Here is a 20,328-nt window from a genome sequence, read left to right as displayed (position 1 = left end):
TAACTATGGTTCTATTTCCACATAGTGACGCCTCAACAAAGATAAAGATGGGAAGGAGAGGAATTGTTATCTTATGGATTTAAGGAGAAAGAAAGATCACAACCAAAGCAGAGGAAGAGATGAAAAAAGAGAAGAGGGGGAGAAGGTGGTGGAGGCGTGCAACAGAGAGAAGAAAAAAGAGTACATAAAATTGGGTGGCTAATGCTATCCGGCACTGCCTCGCGGGAAAGCTATATAAGCTAGCGGGATCAACTCCGTTGGATGATAATACACAATCATTCTTAGCCATTGATGATAAACATACAGTTGACAAACAATTTTAATTGTTAACTCGTCCTTCATTTTTGTTTGGCAAAACCAAAACAACTTTATTTGTTTTCAGCTTTCAATATTTTTGACAAACACAAAAACTCTTTTACCGTTGTTTAACAAGGATCAAGTTTATTGCGTAATAGACCAGTTTGTGCAGAAAATGATAGTTTGAACTCTCTAGATTGATTTATTTTTGATGTTATTAACCATTGATTTTGTAGTTGGATTGATAATCTATATCCAAAGATCAAAAAATCACTCAACTATTGAACTATGAGATGGAAGTATTTGAAAAATCAAAGTCAGAGTGAATGCAATCTGGCGGTGGAAGTTAAAAATTACAGATCGAAGATTAGGTGTGATGATACAAGTTTTATAAGTTGGGGCTTTTGTTAATTGATTAAAATGAATATTTGGGTTTGAATTAGATTTTGATTTTTTTTAGTGTGCAATCTGAATTTTCGAAATTCAAATATAGGGTTTTTGTTATATTCAAAGTTAGAAGATTTTTATTCTAACAACTGTGGATGATGAAAATTAGGTACCATGATTGAGCATTAGTTTAAATTTGTTGTTTAACTGATTATAAAGACAGGAAGCAACACATTTGTTGTTGATTACAAAATTTGAGTTTTCTGATTGGTGGTGATTGATTGATTTGAGGTGGTGGTGATGTTGATGTTATTGCGATGGATATCGATTAATTTTGGACGATGATACCGATGAGTTTGTCCATGAAAATTATGAGGAAGATGATGATACAAATGAGTTTTGTCGATGATCATTAACAATAGCTAAGTCGGAGTCGAACTTTTCATTAGATTTTAGCATGGATCGAAGTTTGAAAACTGGTGAAAGAGAAAGACCCTTATAAATGAAATATTAAATTTATAACGGATGTTTTTGATCTGTAAAATTGAGTAGAGGGGTTATTTACAAATAAATTCATTTGATAGTTCTCACTTTATCATCAACGGTCTAAAATAAACAGTTATTAGCAGGGCTAGCGTGTGCTAGCTTATAAAGCTTTGCCGCACGACAGCACGATCCAAATTGGGTTTACCCTTTTAGGTTAAGAGTTTCTACACAAATAGAAGTAAAATCCACGGCCAAAATTGATTGATAGATTATAGCACGTGCGGCTCATTCTTGTGGCTATGAATGAGAATTCCCATTCTCATAACTCTTGCCTTAAGCGGAATTGGATGTATCTATATCTCTATTGCTTATTTCTCCTCCCTGCCTGTTTTTGAAATATATGTCAAATATCAGGAGATAATTTTTCCAGTGAGATTTTCACTATTTTGATGTCTGAATTTATCTTCTCTGTTTATTTACTGTTTTTTATTTATTTATTAATTTATATTTCTCTACTTCTTGCAAATGCCGTTCATTATGTGCAATCTTCAATCTAATCAACCCTCCTTTGAATAAAATATTTATGTGAATCCCCAAAGGAAAAACAAAACAGAAAGAACGAATTAAATGCAGGATTAAACGATAAGATCGATCCTCGTAAAAATAAAGAATTGGTTCTTATACATTAATACATACATATGTGGTCGCTCCGATTCCTTGAGTGCGGTTAGGTAAAGGTTGTGGTGTTGTAGACAACTACGTATGCACACAACAAAAGTGCAGCCAGGATGTGTTTCATTGGAAACTAATGACCATATATATATATATATATATGTGGGTCTGGAATTTTGGCCGTCTTTAAGCTAATTACTTTTTCTTCTTTGGTACGACACTAGTAGTAATAAGCTTTATGTTAACTATTTGTTACTTAATTTGATGCCTACATCGTTATAATTAGTAACTAACTATTAGCACTTGGTATTGTTTTCTTTCTAAATTTAGTGTAGGAGTATCTCAATGTTATTTGGTAGATACTCACCAGTCTAAATGGTCAATTTCAAGTGCATATCAGCATGTGACTGGAGTACTACCTACCACGTCCTCACAGACCAAAAGAAGTGTACGTAGGTAGAACTGTATGCCACGTACTCACGAACCAAAAAGTGTATGTAAAACGAACGTATGGTATACATGTCTCTCGTAGGTACTATATAAAAGTAGCTCAGATACACCATTAGTTCTCATTACAAAGTTCCTTTTAATCTCTTCTTCTCTGCCGCTCCATCTAAGATCCAGTCTTTTAATAAACAACGTACTCGGTGTTTTCTTTTAACTACCAATCATTTGTTAAGATTATATCAGGTTCGGTCAATCAGATCGAACCAGCAGCTGCAGGAATGACCATGGAAGGAAATACGGTGAAATGGATGGGCAGTACTAAAGGTGTTCTCCTACTGATGATGCTAAGTTTTGTTGCTGCGGTTTCTCTTACTCTGATGATTTTCCATGTGAACGATCAAAACCAAGATATAAAATACCTCCAGCATCACCACCACCAAGAACAACTCAACAATCGGGTTTTTGGGTATGTATGTCCGCTCTCTTTATTTCTGATAACTAATCTTATCTGTCCATGGTTAATATTTGTTCTTCATAAGTCGTATATAACTAAATGCATGTGTAATCTGCATTTTTATTAGTCATATTTGTTAGGTGTTGCCGTAGTTTGGATTCTTGACCGGAAAATGAAAGAAACCGGTAGCAACTACAGTAATAGATACTAGCTAGATAGTAGTTAATCCTGTGTTGCAACTTGCAATCAGAGTACCGACTGTTGCTATTAGCTAGGTGTGGACCCCACCAAAATCTTAGGATTTAATTTGAGTGGCTCCCATACTAAAAAGTAAATCAAAGGCCAAGATTTTTGCTGTTTATCATCCATGTTGCCTTCTCCATCCACTAGCTAAGCTAGAGATGTATCTTTGTCAGTGATTAATTTGCGTGCCTGTTATCTTTGTAGCGCCATAAGTATCCATCCACTAGCTGTCATCTTTCTCTATCACGGGTTCTGTACTAGATCAATCATGATTTTTAGCTGATCAATTTAATTTACAGTATGGCATATATTTCAAGAAATTACTGTTTAGGCAGGGACATTAATGCCCAGCCAGACCAGACCAAAATATGTCAAATTTGGTTTCATCATTTGTTATCTCCTTCAGTAATTTTCACTAATTATCTTGAAAATCTCTAAGTTACTGTACAAATTTTCTGTTCAGGAATTTCAAGGAGACAGCTGAACTGGGAAATGAATTCGGATACATTTCTAAAGCGTTTGGCTGGGTCAAGAACATTATTTTTGATGGATTTTTGGGAGGAAGAGATTTGCCATATGATTCCAGGATAAATAGTGGACAGAACCATGAGGAATTTGATTTCGACCGCAGAGTAATTAGTCCGAATTTATCTTCTTGTCATGATTCTTATGCAGTACCAGGTGAAATGATGGTGAATTGCTGTCCACCTAGACCTGAATCAGAAGAACACGTAATCGACTTCGTGTTACCACCTCCGTCAACTCTCCGTGTTCGCAGACCTGCTCATCTAGTCGACGACGAATACATAGCTAAGTTAAAGAAAGCCGTGAAGATCATGAAATCTCTACCTTACACTGACCCGAGAAACTGGATGCGCCAAGCTAATATGCATTGTCTATACTGCACAGGCTCTTACAACCAGAAATACTCCAACTCCATCGAAGTTGATATTCACAAGACATGGTACTTCTTTCCTTGGCATAGAATGATGATATACTTCCATGAGAAAATCATTGGGAGTCTCATTGGAGACGAAGACTTCGCGTTGCCTTTCTGGCAGTGGGACGCGCCAGAGGGAATGTCAATGCCTAGTATGTACTGGGAAGGAGCATTGGTCGACACAGAGCGCAATCCTTTGCACATCTCTCCGAACTCCATAGGTGACCTCAATTACCAGATGACTGAAAGTAATCTCAGCAGGGAAGAATTAGTATCAAGTAACCTTGCTTTCATGTATAACCAAATGGTTTCTGGTGCTACAACAAGTGAACTATTCATGGGCTGCCCTTTCAAAGTCGGTGAAGCCGGTGAATGTCTTGGCCGGGGGACAATTGAAGCTGCGCCGCACAACACAATGCATTCTTGGGTAGGAAAGCACGCCAACCGTTATAATGAAAACATGGGTGTTTTCTATTCAGCAGCTAGGGATCCTACATTTTATGCACATCATGCTAACATTGATAGACTCTGGGAAGTCTGGAGAAAAATGGCGAATTACAAAAAAGATATCGTGGATCCTGACTGGTTAAACGCCTACTTCTATTTCCACAACGAGAAGTCGCAGCTCGTTCGTGTAAGCATTCACCAAATTTTGAACATAACTGACATGGGTTACAGATATCAGGATGTCGACTTACCTTGGTTGAATGCGAAACCGAAGCCTTCAATGTCACCAAAGATTGCACGTAACAGACTGAAGATGAACATGAAGAATTTTAGTACAAGAGCCGATCAGAAGTTGAGCAATGTATTGCAGTTGGTGACTGAAAAGAGCTCATGCTTCGAGCCTACGGGTCGAACTTTACACACTAATGTCAGAGTCAGGGTTTACAGGCCGAGAAAGAGTAGAACCAAGCAAGAGATTGAAGCAGAGGAAGAGGTTTTGGTGGTTTACGGCATAGACGTGAAGAAGGATATGTATGTGAAGTTTGATGTTTACGTTAATGTGGTGTTCAGTGGCAGTGAAAGGACTAGTGATATCAATCTTGGTCCAGAGTCTAGAGAATTTGCAGGGACTTACGTTAGCTTACAACACGGTGTCCGGAAGATTATGAATGAAGGTGATACAATGATTAAAAGGAAGAGGAAGACTAATTTTAATCTGGGAATCTCAGAGTTACTAAAAGATCTTGAAGCAGACGAAGATGATAGCATTTTGGTCACATTGGTCCCTAGAAATGGTTCCGGAGTCAACACTACCGTTGACGGGGTTCGCATCGATTATTTGCCAAGATATACTCAATAGTGATGCCCTTTATAGCCATTTTGATTGAGCTATTTTTAGATTTTTTGTTCGCATATGTACAAGTAAGAAATTGCTGATGCAATATATTTTGGAATTCTGAATATGTACGAGTGAAACATATAAACTGTGTATTGTTAAATTGCACAATCTGTCAAAGAATCTAGTATTTGACAAGGATAAGAAATTCACAGGATAATTTCAATTCTATGCCAGTGAAGAAGGTTCTTTCGTTGTTGGTTGTGGTGGCGGTGCTGCTGGCGGTGGAGCTGTTGTTGTGGTAGTAGTAGGAGATGAATTATGCATTTTATGGAACCTGGTTGGGACAGGTCTAAGCCAATCTCTTCCGCCGATCATTGTTTTAGTCAGGAAAGGTGCAGCTTCTTCATCTGATAACACATGTGACCATTCCGCTCTTCCTGACACATTTGCTCCTCCTCCATAGCAATTGTATTGCCCATAATACACAGTACTGAAAACTCACAAACACGAAATCACAATTAGCAAGAGCACAACATCAATATGCAAATGCATCTTAAATAGACCAGTATGTACCTTTGTTTGGTTGGATCACCCCAGTCATTCCAGCCAACAGGTAAAATGACATGATCAGGCATGTAAGTTAAGGCAAAGATGACCCTAGAGTAAGCACCCCATGGTCTACCTAACAGTGCTGTTCCTACCCCTGTTATACTGCACCCTAAAAATACATATCCGGTGTTCTCTTCTGGTAACGCCCTTCCTTGTGCCGTTATGGCACCTGTTCCTTTTGAGAGTGAATGTATATGACATTTCTGGGTTAACAAATTCATTAAATGAGAACCATGAATTGTGAAAAGTCGTTGAATTCTCTGGTTAGGTGGAATTTGAACTACTTACTTCAAAAATAGAAGCTGCGTTTCCGCAAATGAAATCAGTTCCTCCTTCTATGTAACAATCCCTATAATAATGCATTCCGTGGGCGTCTAGGAGACTGTCTTGATAAGAAAGAATTCTACACCCATAGAATGCCGCTTTATCTCCGGATACTCTCAGTGCAACCGCTTTCTTGCTCGGTCCGAATGTGTTCTGTATTTACCACCATGGTCTCAATTTTCAGTTGTTTTGAGGAAATTCAAAACTCCTCCATCTGATATTTAACAAACATGAGAGATCAACACCATACCTGAATTGTGAGATATCTTCCCACAAAATTAGAAGCGAAAACTGTGAAAGTTGGAGACTGATAAATATCTCCTCCATCATCCCATGTTATGATTGTAGTATCCGCGTCCATGCCACTAAGCGTGATGAAGGGCTTATCAGCCGGTACAACGATCTTTTCCCTGTTGTTTAAGCACAGTAGTTGAATTGTTATAGGATTCACTTCCAACAAGCAACTAAAGAAGCCAGGACATACTGTAATGGACTGTCAGAGAATATACTACAGCAAACAGTACCTGTAACTTCCCGGTTTAAGCGATATGAAAACGAATTCCGAATTGTCAGACGGGACAGAATTGATGGCTTCTTGTATAGTCACATAATCTCCATTTCCAGAGGGATCAACTTTTATGAGAACGGCTATTGACATATCGGACGGGTATAGAACGGAACCAGAACATAATGTAACCAGAAAGCTAAAATATAGTAGCAGAATTATTATTGCATTATTGGAAGTACTGGCAGCGAAAGCCGAGGAAGGAGAAGAAGCGGAAGGAGTTCTCATTGTTGAATAATCCATGTGTATTTGTACTTATTAATTTGATTATTTCGATGAAAAGGGACGACGAATATGCATATGATAATAGTATTAAGAAATTTGCTAAAAAGAAGAGCAAAAATAAAAAATGCAGATCACGAGATACAAGTTCATACTTGTTAATTTCGCATATTTATATTTGCGCACACCACCATACATTCAGGTCAACGATCTTAAGTGCAACTAGCTCGAGCGCGATGTTATTTTTCTTGTTAATCAATGCACGTAAAGAAATCTTCCTCTGGTATTATTTTTCAACGATTCCCCCTCTTGTAATTGTTTCAAATCGACAAAAACGTGATGAATCGTGTGCGGGATTAAGCTGCGAGTTGTATTTCTTCGTTATCACGAACTTAAAAGAATAATTGGAGTGTAATCTTGTGATGAGTATAATGGTTGTAGATCAAGTGTGGTGATTAAGTTTCATAATGGAGTGATATCGAATCTAACTAATTAAACTTCAAGTAATACATACTTGCTTAGTTTGAGCACATCTTTATGTCAACTAATACGTGATAACAGTGGCAATCATGTTTTTTTTCCTACTGAACAGCATATAAAGCCTAAGAGCGTCCATTGTGGTGCGAGTATAACCAAAGACCAAAAAGTAAAAAAAAAAGACCATATTTGGATTTAGTCCGTCATGTGGCGTAGTGGGAAAAGATTATATTTGGTCGCGCGTTGATAAACATTACGCCTGGGATCAGGCATTGGTAAAGATAACGCCCGAGTGGGGCGTTGGTAAAGATAACGCGCGAGTGGGGCGTTGGTATAGTATACGATTCAGAAACCAAAAAAAAAAATGGGGCGGAGGTATAAAGCCCGCCCCATGGAAGTTTCATAAATTGTGAAAGTGGGGCGTTAAGTATATGAACGCCCCATTTCGCGCGTTGTCTTTACCAACGCCCCATCGGGCGTACATTATATCAACGCCCCGTTTCAGACGTACATTATATCAACGCCCCTTGTGTAGCGGACATTATATCAACGTCCGATGAATGGCGGAGATTATATCAACGTCCGATGTGTAGCGGAGATTATATCAACGCCCGACTATATTTTGATTTGGTCTTGATCGCAGACCAAATTTGGTCTGGATTTTACTCTTTGATCAAATTTTGATCGATGGTCCGTCCCACTACGCCAGCCCACTCGACTAAAAATTTGGGTTTACTCGTCCATTGCAGTTGCTCTAAGGAACTAAAATTAAATTCAAAATCCCAAGGATATTATCAAAATTTAAGAAGAAGAAGTACAGCAAGTAACTACCACAACACTGGCCGTTATTCAAACAAGTTACAATTAAAATCCCTACAAATATCTCGAGGGAAGTCTATTTTCTGAAATACCAAGAGAACAAAACACATGGCAGAGAATAAAGAAGAGAACAAAACTTTAATGGGAAAAATTTCTGGGAACAAGGAGCACCGCGACCACCCAAACTTCACTAAAACCCAAAGAAGAAGTCAAAAATAGATTATTATTTCGTCCCTCGCTGGACCAATGTGCCCTTCTTATTGTTTTAAATGAGTTGGACGATAATAAAGTTCAATTTTAGGCAGGGGCGGACTTTAAAAGGAGCTAAACTAGGCTATAGAGCTGTGCAATCTTCTCATTGTATCCTAAGCTAACACTATGCACCAAAGCAGGGACATGCCCAGAGAGTCCAATCTGCAACAAAAAAAAAAAAAGAAAAAAAAAACTAAATTGATGACCTTGTGAATTCTGATTAACTGTGCTCCTCATTCCAAAAGCTTTAGTTCCAGTTAGCTGCCACTGATCCTGGGTTAACAAACAAAATAATTGAGGGTTAACAAACAAAATAATTGACGGTTAATTTAGTTAATTGTTATTTGGATTCAAACATAATTAAGCAACAAAAATAATTCGACTGAAAAGATTCCCAAGTCTGAACGAACCAATGCCAGAGAACGAACCACAGCTTAAAAGAAATAGATGAAACTAGAAGTGTACAAACAACAAGCATCTATTGATTTTCAAACATACCTTCTTGATTCTCACTTATTATTCAGCATTTTGGAGTGACCCCTTTTCTTACTTCCTTTGGCTATATGAGATCCACACTTTGACACCTAAAATTCCGTAACGAGTAGAAACTTCTGACAAAGCATAGTCAATTTTCTGGTTAAATACATTACAAGATGTCTTTCCATACTTCCCACATTCACTTCTAGCTATTTCCGCACCTCTTAATCGACCTGAAACACAAACACGAATCCCATCTACCCCTTTTGGCATGACCAATGGAATTTCCTTTACTATTTGACCAAAAATGGAGCGGAACGTTCTTTTTCTGTTCATCATTTGAAAAGCTATGTCTTGGGCAATCAGAGAAGCACTCTGATAAACGGATTTGATCTTCACCGACTCAATCAACGTATGAGCCCCAGTTCTATCAGACACAAAAGATCGCATTTTTTCCACTTCATTCAAATAAGAGTTGTACCCATACGGAATTCTTCTGTTTCTCAGGATGATCTCTGTCATCATCTCGACTCCCTTGAGCAATTCTCCGACTTCACCCTGTTCTAAGACTTTGTCTATCAATTTCACCTCTTTACCCAAGAGGTTCCAACATTTGGTTCTTAATTGACCTAGGAATTGTTCCCGAGTATCCTCAATCAAATGCTTCTTATACACGCCATCCCTTAGGAAAAAAAAGGTAGCACCAAAGAAAGGGAAGAGTGAGATACTGTTTTTTCTTGTTCCTGCGAAACGAAGATCATTAGCTTGGTGAATGAAGTGGGTCAACTTGTCCTCGCTCAAGGACTTGCTGCTCGAGTTTTCTACCAAAAAAGCGATGCGAGAACGTATTCTCTGATCTAATCTCCCTCCTTCTGATCCCTCTACTGTAGCTGGTTCAGCCAGTCCTCGTGCCACAAAATGATTCAGAGCCATGACGGGATCAAAATGCATTTTGTTCTTTGCATTTAGTAAATCATGCATCACCAAATAATTCAAGGAAGGGCGTACAGCAGGGACCCTCTGCAGTAGATTACCGTAGGAGCTGGACTTATCTGGGAAAAAAAACTTGAAGCACTCCGTTTTTTTGAAGGAGTCATCCCTCAGGAAGGCTACGTCATTTCCGGCCTTTGGTCCTAGGGCCCCGCTGACACGAAGTTCTCTCAATGGATTTGACTGACCCAGCTTTTTTTTCTGGTTGTTGGCCGCGACTGACTTGACTCTTTTCCCTGCATCCCTTACTTCGTTTCCTTCTGTATCACTGTGCTCGATTGATTTGACCTTCCCAAATGCCCACCACTGACCCTTTGAGGTGGACTTGCGATCTAGTGTCTTTGGTCGATGTGGAAGGAAGTTATGAACAACCGTTACTTTGGGGAAATGTTGAATAACACACTTTCCGAGACGAAAGCCAAAGGTCTTTTTCGTAGGTGGACGTATCGAACCGAGATAAGATCTCAGACTGACATCTTGATACACTAATTTCCCATAATAATAATCACTGAACCAACTTGAATCTGACTTAAGATTCACATCAAGTCTTACTGCAATAGGATTCCCTTTACGCCCCATATGTGCTTAGACTGTTCTTTTCCCTAAGTAAAGCAGCCAATAAAAACACATCATGAACACTTAGTATGCAAAGTGCTAAGGTAGAGATGCAATTAAAATCATAAATCTCACCGACTTGATAATGAAGTAGCAGTTGGTTAAAACGCTTTCCAATTGGACGATGATGTTCTCCGAAAGGGGTAAGTCGTCAGTAGTTGTAATGGAGGAAGGCGTCCAATGAAAGAACAAAAGTAGATTGAAGAAGAGGTGTTCCACAGTGCCTTCTCCAAGCCTGTATGTTCTACATACAACATCAAAATTTCTTCAAGCACAAACTCAAAAAATTGGATTTGCTGGATGGATAACTACTACATTGATACACCAAGAAAACACTGAAATCAAAGAAGAGGTCATCACTATGACACCAATTATAAATACCAAAGACAGAACAAAAAAAATCTCCATCCCCACCACAATTTCAAAACTCTTCAATAGACACCTATGTAAAGAACTAATCCACGGGTAAGACGCACTGACCTAGACAAGCTCATGCACGGCAAAGCTACCAGTTGCGAGTACAAGAAATAAAAAAGATCCAAGTTATAACCTCCTAACCCGTCGAGCGAAATGCCTTAGCTATGGTGTATGGTTAGGACGTGAAGGAGAATGAAAATTAGTGTTAAGGTGTCGCAATTGAGGGAAGAAGGAGGCTACAAACGATGGAATAGGCCAGGAGACAGACAGTTTGTTTCCAGGGTCAGATATCATATGGAAAGGTGAATGAAATAGAAGAGACTGAGAGAGCATAAGATAGCAGGCCCAATTTCAAGACGTTAATTATTCAATAAAAGCATCTAGAAAAATAGAATTAGGTCACAGTCCATAACTATTATTCGACATTTGTACCTCTAAACGAACAGATCAAATTTGTTCAACAAAAGCATCTAATATCATTCTCAAAATAACTCAATGAATCAAGTAGTACATAGCTAGCTCATTTGCAGATATTCTTACAGCTACATTCTTGATTCTGTTAATTATCCATATTCTCCATTGCAGACTACAATTTCATAGTTCTTATATCGATGACAAGACTAACAGTCTCTAAAGCGTAGCTACAAGTCGTTGCTAAGTACTTAATATGAGAAGAGAATCACTGGACTAGAGAAAATGTAGATATCCGAGAGTCAGTAAACACCCCATTGGCTGGGTTATAGATTTATAAACAAACACAAAAAAATTTACTTCTAGAATTGGGAGGTAAAACTGTCAGCCAAGCTAGAAGAAATGCTTATTGTGTGGTTGTATCTTCTCTATCTAAGAGCAATGGAAGTAACAATTTTGGAGCACCTGAGGAATTAAACGACATGAGCGCCACAGCGACGACCTAAAATATAAATATCGAGATAAACCTCTCACTCCTTATCCACTTGTAAAGGTCACACCCCCTTCAAGTAAATGCAAACAGATTGAGATGGAAAAGCTAATACATGTGCCATACAAGCAAAGAAAGTAAAAACTCTTATGACCAATGACGTGAATAAACACTATACTGGTAAGTGGATACAAAATTTGGTTGGAACAAACCAAGGGATCTGCACGGCATGAACAAAAAGACTTAGTCCTAATTAGGATATCAAGGACTAATATACATGCATGATACTTTCAGCAGCAAAAAGAAAGTGACATCCTTGTAATATCTCCACAAGCACAATAATAAAGATGGGTTGTCTGTTGTTTGAACTAGCATATTCCAACATGGAGAAGGGTTCATCAAGAAGAAAATCCAGCCTAAACATTTAAGACCGCCAGCAGTAATACCATAGAACATACTCACATGAGCATCCGTAGCAACAGGTACAATTTTATCACTCATATCAACAAACTAAGGAGAAACCCTAAGTATGTAAGGCATTCTACATGACGATGAGATCACCTTGACATAATAATTTCTCTATCATACTTGCATATGTATCCCTATTTTTTGTCAATTATGTCAATCTCACAGTCTTGATTAGTGTTAAAACTTCCCATACTCTACTCTCCTGTTCCTCTATCATATTTAAACATAATACGGCTGATATGTAAAGCGGGTCTGAAAAAGTTCTATGAAATCTGTATAATTATAGAACAGCAGCCCAACATCAATGGAAAATGAAAATATTGTGTACACACTACAACAAGAAAACTAATATGTTTAATTGTTCAGGTTCCAGCTGAATCATAATACGATCTCAAACTTGTATATGCTCAAATTATACCAAAAAAAAAAAAATCGCAGCGTGAAGTTATTTTACATCTGAATCGAAAACGAATCAAACAGACCTAAATGTAGCTACCCACAGAAAAATTAAAACCCTAATGAAAGAAAATTACCTGATTATGAAGTTCTTTTCAACTTTGAAACCAGAACTACTCAGACAAATCTAGGGGTTTTGGAGATTTCACGGGCGGAAATGATCGATTCAAGGCTTTCAAGCCATTTTTCTCTCACACGAGACTAGAATAAAAACCCAATATAAAAATCTGCTTTTGCAAACATTGGTTTTGTAAAGGCCGCCCCCCAAACCATAAGCCCTAACGCAAGTCCAAATGAATGCTTAAAATTAAATTTAGGAAATTTGGCCGGTGTAGACACTATTGCTAAAGGCTGATACAGCTTTTCCTAGAGGCGGATACCAATCCAGAATCCAGCGGTTGAGATTGTTTTGTCCTATATACATTGGTATCCTCCTCTAGCAAATTGGTAACAGTCTTCAGCAATCATGGGTGTAGACATGTACTATAGGATGGCCAAATGAAGTGCGCATATGTTTGCCTATTTGAGCAAGTACAGTGGAGGCTAGAGCTGGCAAACGGGCGGGCCGGGGCTGGCTTGTTACGGGTTACACGGGTTCGGGTTAACACGGGTCAAAACCCGCGGGTTGATATTCTTCACGGGTGGTCATTTCATCAACCCGCACCCGTAACGGGTTAAACCCGCGGGTTCACGGGTTAGCTGGTTTCCTGGGCATCAAATTCAGTTGACATTTTCCATTCAATTCAATCAACAGAAACAGATTACAGAAATTAAAAAACTTAATGAAAGAATCAAGAAAATTGCAATTTGACACTAGTTTTGCATCATGAGAGGAACACAAAGTCACAGATACACAATATGCTAATCATTGTAGTTTAGTACTCATCAGTGATTCAGTCAGTTCATGATATCTTCAAAAAAGAAAAAAAAAACCTTCGAAACCGTAGTAATACCATTGTTTGTAACTTTGTACTTTGTATCACCAAGTGCAACAATAAAGATATTAATAACCACTTCCTGCACAAAATGTATATTGTGGTTAATCAAAAAAAAGTGATAACTGTCCAAAAAAACATCTCCAACATCTTTTTTATACAAAATTTGGAGACTGCGATAACTGTCTGTCCAAAAAAAATCTCATTTTCCATGTCTATCTTTGAGTAGCTCCAACTATTCAATATGAATCTGTAATTTCAAGCAAAAATAAATCAAACAAAAGAAAATATTCAAGTAAAAAACATGGAATTTGCATAATTACCCCGCTTTATATTGAAGAAGTACGCATACTAATTAGACGCATAAGAACTTACTTCCCCATTCTCATCTGTCCGACTCCGACTCCTATCCTCCACTGCACCAAGTTCAAATCCTAATACATCTTCTCCAATAATCCCATTGTCTTCATCCATATCTTCTTTTCCTACATGGATATTAAAAACAATCAAAGTTATATATGAAATTTACACATTCAACTAAATGAAGTATTACTGAATTACGCGTGCCACTTAGGCATACTTACCAACTCCATGTTTCCAATCACGAGTTGTTATCAACGCCTCAGCATTTTCAGGTAATAAAGAACTGCGAAACCGATCAATTACTCTTCCACCAATGCTGAATGCAGATTCCGAAGCGACGGTTGAAATAGGAATTGACAAAATATCCCCTGCCATTCTTGAAAGTACTGGAAATCGTTGTTCCTGGGCTTTCCAATACATTAGGATATCGAGCGGTTGATTAACAAATCCATATTTCTCGCTAAGATATTGATCCAACTCTGACAAGTCAGATTGCAGATCACCACCACTTTCCTGTGCTGCAACATATTCCTGCATGAAACAAGTAATAAGTGAGTGCAAGGACCAGTTATCTTCTATAATGAGGAGGACATATAATATAACTTCATAAAGTTTGCACCAGTTTGAATACCAAAATTACCTGGATCCACTCACTTCCTTGATGGGCAGAATTTGCACCAGTTTGAATACCAAAATTCTGAGTTCCACTACCAGAAGCTCTTGACAAGGTGTAATACTCATTATAAAGTTTTTTCATATCTTCACGCACATCAGCAACTTTACTTTCTAATTGTCTTACATCAGGATACAACTTGGAATAAGCAAAGTTTAGATACTTCAGTTTCAATCTAGGATCTAACACAAGTGACATAGCTAATATAGGACTTAAGTTCTCCCAATAACTGTTAAACTTTTCTTGCATCTCTTTCACCATGTCCCTAATGAATTCAATTTCATTTGTGCTTTCTTTTTTTAATAACACCTGAACTTGACAAACTCCTTCAAAATATAGATTGGAGGTAGGATACTTACTACCAGAAAACAAAGTTGTGAGATCATAAAACGTCTTGAGAAACTTTGTGACCACTTCAATTTGATCCCATTCTTCGTCAGTTGGGCAGTCTGTATAGTCTGAATCCACCTCCTTCAAGTGAGCGAAAACACTTCTATACACAAGACAACTGTCTAACATAAGATAAGTTGAATTCCATCTGTATAAAAAAAAGTAACAAACATTCAATGAGTATATTATAAACAATAATACCATTCTTTAACTGTATAACAAAATAAAAGTGGAAACCCACCTTGTCTTAACATCTTGACGAACACCCCTTCTTACTGCAGACATTCCTAAAGTATGAACAATGTCCAAGAATTTTTGTTTTCTTACTTGGGACTTTTTAAGCGACTTCACTGACTTTCTTAACTTAAGCACAACTGGATCAATCTTCACAAGTCCATCTTTTACAATAAGAGCTAAGATGTGAGCACAACAACGCACATGAAAGTACTTTCCCTTGTTAAACAGGATCTTCTTTGCAACAAGTCTACTCTGCATAATTCTAGCACAAGCTCCGTTATTTGCAGCATTATCCAAGGTGATGTTGGATACTTTTTCTTCAATTCCCCAATCTTCTATCATTGCAAATAGCTTGGCAGAAAGGTTTTCACCTGTATGAGGTAGTGGAACACAAAAGTTAAACTCCTTTAATTCCCAATTTTGATTAACAAAGTGGACAGTTAAAAGACCTGAACACTCAAGTAAGTGCTTCACCTGTATGAGGTGGTGGAAGTTCACAAAAATTCAGTAGATACTTCTTTAGTTCCCAATTTTGATTAACAAAGTGGACAGTTAAGCTTATATACCCTGTAGTCGTAACAGAGGTCCACATGTCTGATGTTAGACACATCTTACCTGTAAGGATTACACATACATATCATCAAATCTTATCATAATTAATTACGATGTGATATGATCCAATACAAAATGTCTACTTTTTCCTTGTGCACGAGTGATAAACACCTGATGAGTAGTTGCATCTATTTTACACAGATATTGATGAATGTAAAGAACCACACAAGTGTGGAGAAGATGTTATATGCAGCAACACGCTATTGGTTAAACAGAAAATTTCAGAAGAGAAAGCAAATGAAACTTTTGAAATTTTGAATCGTACCTGGAGCAAGTTTCAATATGTTTCGAATAACTTCTTTTTGTGCATTATGTTTTTTGACGATATCGGCTTTCCCAGTATTCCTTGATATTGGTTTAGCATCCTCATTTAGATAAGCACATATGTCCCTAAATTCTTTCCACTCCACCAAAGCCAATGGGACATTTCTTGCAATGAGTCATTCTGAAATAAGATCCCGAAACTTCATCTGATCAATTTTGCGTAAGCGGGAAGACAACTGGCCATTCTTTGCAGATAAAATCATTTGCCCTATGTCCTGAGAATGACGCTCACGGCACTTATGCCTTTTCATAGATGAGGTTCCACCTTTCTGGCTATCATATTTATATCCCACTTTACAAGCCTTGCACACTCCCTTCTTTGATCCATCTTTATATTTAATGAGATCAAAATATTCCCAAACATCAGATCTAAGTTTATGTTCCTTTTCACCTGAAACTGGTGCAGGTGCACAATCAACAGTTGTAGAGCCATCCAAAGGATCTACCATCTCAACATCATCATCCTCACCGTCACTACTCATAACATCGTTATAATGAGTTTGTTCTTGTACACTTGACATCCTGGAATCTGGATGGAGCCACAAAAACACAAAAATCAGTACATTACTTACTAGTTACTATCATGGTCCATGGACTAACATCAGCAATTGACTTGGATACTACGACATATAGATAAGTGTTTTTCAGGTGTGCTCAAATAATATGGATCACTGTAAGGCTTCAATTGCACAGCACAAACAATATGGATCACTATAGGACCTCTAACTCCTGCACTATCAGTTCAGCTCCATCACAACTATGACCTCACCACAACAACATCATCACCAAATGTAGTTTAACTTATCCACAACACACAGAACAAGTAAATTATTCATCAACATCTTCTCAGTCACTATACAACAACCCAACAGCCACACTAAAGCTATCACCATTATATCGACATAATTCTTAACCTCATAAGCATTCACATAATCTTAATAATGAACTGAAGGCTATACTAATTTACTTACATAAATATTTACCTTGCAAAATGACTCAATCATCAACTTTGGTCATTGATTGAGCAGTGAAAGTTTGGTAATCAGCAGCATAAACAGATCCTGGAACTGCAAGATGGGCAAAACATAATTCAAAAACAATCCAAGAGACTGAGCTTAACAAGCACAGAAGCAAACACACGGGCTAGTCTGGATAGTTATAGTGTCCGAAGCAAAACAGTTGTGACTAACATGTCTACATCACAGAAACTAATACACAGGAACTATTTATAAGCACAACAATCTTTCATTAAACGATGGTTTACCATTTAGTTGCTTAATTATGCATTCTAGTAAAACACCAGTCACAGCCTATACTAATTTACTTACATAAATATTTACCTTGCAAAATGACTCAATCATCAACTTTGGTCATTGATTGAGCAGTGAAAGTTTGGTAATCAGCAGCATAAACAGATCATGGAACTGCAAGATGGGCAAAACATAATTCAAAAACAATCCAAGAGACTGAGCTTAACAAGCACAGAAGCAAACACACGGGCTAGTCTGGATAGTTATAGTGTCCGAAGCAAAACAGTTGTGACTAACATGTCTACATCACAGAAACTAATACACAAGAACTATTTATAAGCACAACAATCTTTCATTAAACGATGGTTTACCATTTAGTTGCTTAATTATGCATTCTAGTAAAACACCAGTCACACATCAAAATTATACTAAGCATCTTATCCAGAGAAGTGGTTCATGGGAGCGTAGAGCAATGACTCGACTTTACTTTCTAATTTCTAATCATAACATGACATCCCCTTAACATTTCACTTAATGAAGATGGGCCTCTTACTAGGACAGAACATATTGGCAGGAACTATCATAGATTAAGAGAATTATCACAAAAATACAATGAAGCAATAAACCTAGCCTATATTATTATATGGTACCTTGAATCCAGAAAATTCAAGGAAGAAAGCAATCTAGGATTAGAAATCACAATTAGTTGTTATGGTTGGGATCCATGTTTCCCCCGCCTATTTTCTTCTACAACCAATATACAAACAACATAATTTTGGATACCATGAATCAAAATATATGAATAACATCCTAAGAAATTAAACAAAATAGAGGAGTTGAGTCAGTTGACAGTAATTTCAGGTTGAAGCTAAAGGTCAAAACCAAAATCATCAGATCTATGAAGACAATGTAGTATCCATGTAATTTAAACATGTTTCTGTTGAATGATCTTCAATTCATACATATAAACATTGAAAGCAAAATCGTTCGAAAAATTAAATTGATGAAATTAAAAAAAATCAGAATCTCTAAAATTGTTCTTCTAATGATCAGTTTACATAATAAAGATGAAGACCAAAAGATAAAGAGATGAAGAAGATACCTGTAGATTATTATAAGTTGTCTGTAAGAGATGATGATTTTCCTTTGAAGATGTTGCAGATGCAGAATAAGAGAAGGGAAACGAAAAAGGTATTTCGCTTTATTTATAAATTATAATCAACCATATCAGTTGATTCAGTTCGGTCAGGTGATTGCCGCTGCGGACGGAGAAGAAGAAAGAAATCAAGCAGAGATTCAGAGAAGATAACGCTGCTACTGCTAGGGTTTCTTCTCTTTTTCTTTTATGTTTTATGTATGCTATTGCTCGGGCTCAGACTCAGACACGTAACGTATAGATTAGAAACTGATAGGGACACGCGGCTTAAATGGACTACGGGTATACGGGTTATATCCGCGGATTTACGGGACGGGCCGGGTTTATCCGTTCTCACACAAGCCGGCGTTTCTCCAACCCTAACCCGGCTTGTTAATACAACCAGCCAAGCCGGGTACGGGTTCTCACGGGCCGGGTCGGATTTATCCGCGGGTTTTGGCTGGTTTGCCAGCTCTAGTGGAGGCATACCAAAATGGCTATTTGATGGTCCAAGTGAATGGGCAAAGTCATTTTCTCACCGTGGAGAAAAGGTTTCTCGGAGATGATCGGCTATGGTTTGCCCGGACGTCCCAAGTTGAGCCTATGATAAGTTCAACTTGAGTTGTTCATCGGTTGAACTAGAGTAGGTCGTCCATGAGTTGGTCGACAACGGCTAAGGATAATGATCTCCCTTCAATTTTTATAAATTTCCCCTCATCCATCAATTAACACACATCATTTCTATCTATTTTTCATTTTCACAATAACCTCTTCAAGATATTACTTGTTTCCGATCTTTGTAATTAAGATTTTCGTTTTCTCATGGATCCTAATTCGGAAAATGTGGAAACACGCACAGTTGCGCTATTCTTTCTTCAACAACAACAAGAGTTTATGCTGCAATTGGATCAAATGGATGAAGATTCAGTCGACGAGACAACGATGACCAACAAATACCGCGAGCTCCAGAGCCAAGAAAAGTATTGATAAGAAGATATACATGGAGATTTTGAGAGGATGGACACCAATGGATGATGTGTGATTATTTTATTGACGGATAATGTGTACTCCAGTCAAGATTTTCAATGTCGCTTTAAAATTCAAATTATCAATTTGACGAATGAAAACGTACTAAAACATAGACTTAACCAAAAGATCATGGCATCCCTAAAGATTTTAGATTATGGTTTGCCAGTGGATGCCTATGATAGGTACATTTGTATGAAAAAACAATAGCATACGAAAATCTCAGTATGTTTTGTGAAACTGTAGTCAACCATTTTGGTCCATTTTGGTCCATGTTTGCCAGTGGATGCCTATGATAGGGGCTAACCGGAAATGCTGTTAACAACCCTACTTTCCACATAACCCCGGCCGATGATTAAATAGAAAGAAAGTATGTCGTTAATTTTCTACAACAAGGTACATAACCACAGAAAACTAGGTACACAATTCCGTTACAATTATATATGCAGAAGGGAATTTTATTTCTTAACCAACATAACGAAGATGTCTGAAGAATTGAAACGGTGTACTAGACTTCAATAATATAATCCACCTTTACATACGAACTAACAAAGAAAATTTATAATAAAGTATACCCAAA

General features: G+C 37.6%; 3 protein-coding genes across 7 annotated transcripts; 1 reads left to right on the top strand and 2 right to left on the bottom strand.

The window, feature by feature from the left end:
- The first annotated feature begins 2,413 nt into the window (after positions 1 to 2,413).
- Positions 2,414 to 5,437, top strand: LOC113288165 (polyphenol oxidase I, chloroplastic-like). The gene is made up of 2 exons (XM_026537126.1): positions 2,414 to 2,755; positions 3,450 to 5,437. Exons 1-2 carry the CDS (start codon positions 2,568 to 2,570, stop codon positions 5,230 to 5,232), a joined length of 1,971 nt encoding a protein of 656 aa, XP_026392911.1. The 5' UTR covers positions 2,414 to 2,567; the 3' UTR covers positions 5,233 to 5,437.
- LOC113317172 (putative pectinesterase 11) lies at positions 5,408 to 6,952 on the bottom strand. Its single transcript, XM_026565324.1, has 5 exons — positions 6,669 to 6,952; positions 6,395 to 6,554; positions 6,109 to 6,297; positions 5,785 to 6,023; positions 5,408 to 5,701 (listed from the first exon to the last, which is right to left on the bottom strand). Exons 1-5 carry the CDS (start codon positions 6,950 to 6,952, stop codon positions 5,437 to 5,439), a joined length of 1,137 nt encoding a protein of 378 aa, XP_026421109.1. The 3' UTR covers positions 5,408 to 5,436.
- Positions 6,953 to 8,208: 1,256 nt separating this feature from the next.
- On the bottom strand, positions 8,209 to 13,059 carry LOC113288137 (ribosomal protein S3, mitochondrial-like). 5 transcript variants are annotated; one of them, XM_026537119.1, is made up of 4 exons: positions 12,881 to 13,059; positions 10,641 to 10,896; positions 8,978 to 10,548; positions 8,209 to 8,752 (listed from the first exon to the last, which is right to left on the bottom strand). In XM_026537119.1, exon 3 carries the CDS (start codon positions 10,523 to 10,525, stop codon positions 9,026 to 9,028), a length of 1,500 nt encoding a protein of 499 aa, XP_026392904.1. In that variant the 5' UTR covers positions 10,526 to 10,548; positions 10,641 to 10,896; positions 12,881 to 13,059; the 3' UTR covers positions 8,209 to 8,752; positions 8,978 to 9,025. The 5 variants fall into 5 exon arrangements, with proteins under 5 accessions (XP_026392904.1, XP_026392888.1, XP_026392881.1 ...); XM_026537103.1 differs by having other exon boundaries at positions 10,637 to 10,805; XM_026537096.1 differs by having other exon boundaries at positions 10,641 to 10,805.
- Between the last annotated feature and the right edge of the window lie 7,269 nt (positions 13,060 to 20,328).

Source organism: Papaver somniferum, chromosome 1, assembly GCF_003573695.1.
Source record: "Papaver somniferum cultivar HN1 chromosome 1, ASM357369v1, whole genome shotgun sequence".
Classification (NCBI taxonomy): domain Eukaryota; kingdom Viridiplantae; phylum Streptophyta; class Magnoliopsida; order Ranunculales; family Papaveraceae; genus Papaver; species Papaver somniferum.
Note: the sequence above shows the minus strand (reverse complement) of the source record. Positions and strands in the feature narration are given on the sequence as shown.

Bases quoted from the DNA above. Each gene is read 5' to 3' on its own strand.
- LOC113288137 (XM_026537119.1), bottom strand. From the start codon at position 10,525: ATGGGGCGTAAAGGGAATCCTATTGCAGTAAGACTTGATGTGAATCTT.
- LOC113288165 (XM_026537126.1), top strand. From the start codon at position 2,568: ATGACCATGGAAGGAAATACGGTGAAATGGATGGGCAGTACTAAAGGT. The intron at 2,756-3,449 runs GTATGTATGTCC...TTTTCTGTTCAG, and splicing joins CTCAACAATCGGGTTTTTGG to GAATTTCAAGGAGACAGCTG.
- LOC113317172 (XM_026565324.1), bottom strand. From the start codon at position 6,952: ATGGATTATTCAACAATGAGAACTCCTTCCGCTTCTTCTCCTTCCTCG. The intron at 6,298-6,394 runs GTATGGTGTTGA...TGGTAAATACAG, and splicing joins GAAGATATCTCACAATTCAG to AACACATTCGGACCGAGCAA. The intron at 6,024-6,108 runs GTAAGTAGTTCA...TTGTTAACCCAG, and splicing joins ACGCAGCTTCTATTTTTGAA to AAATGTCATATACATTCACT.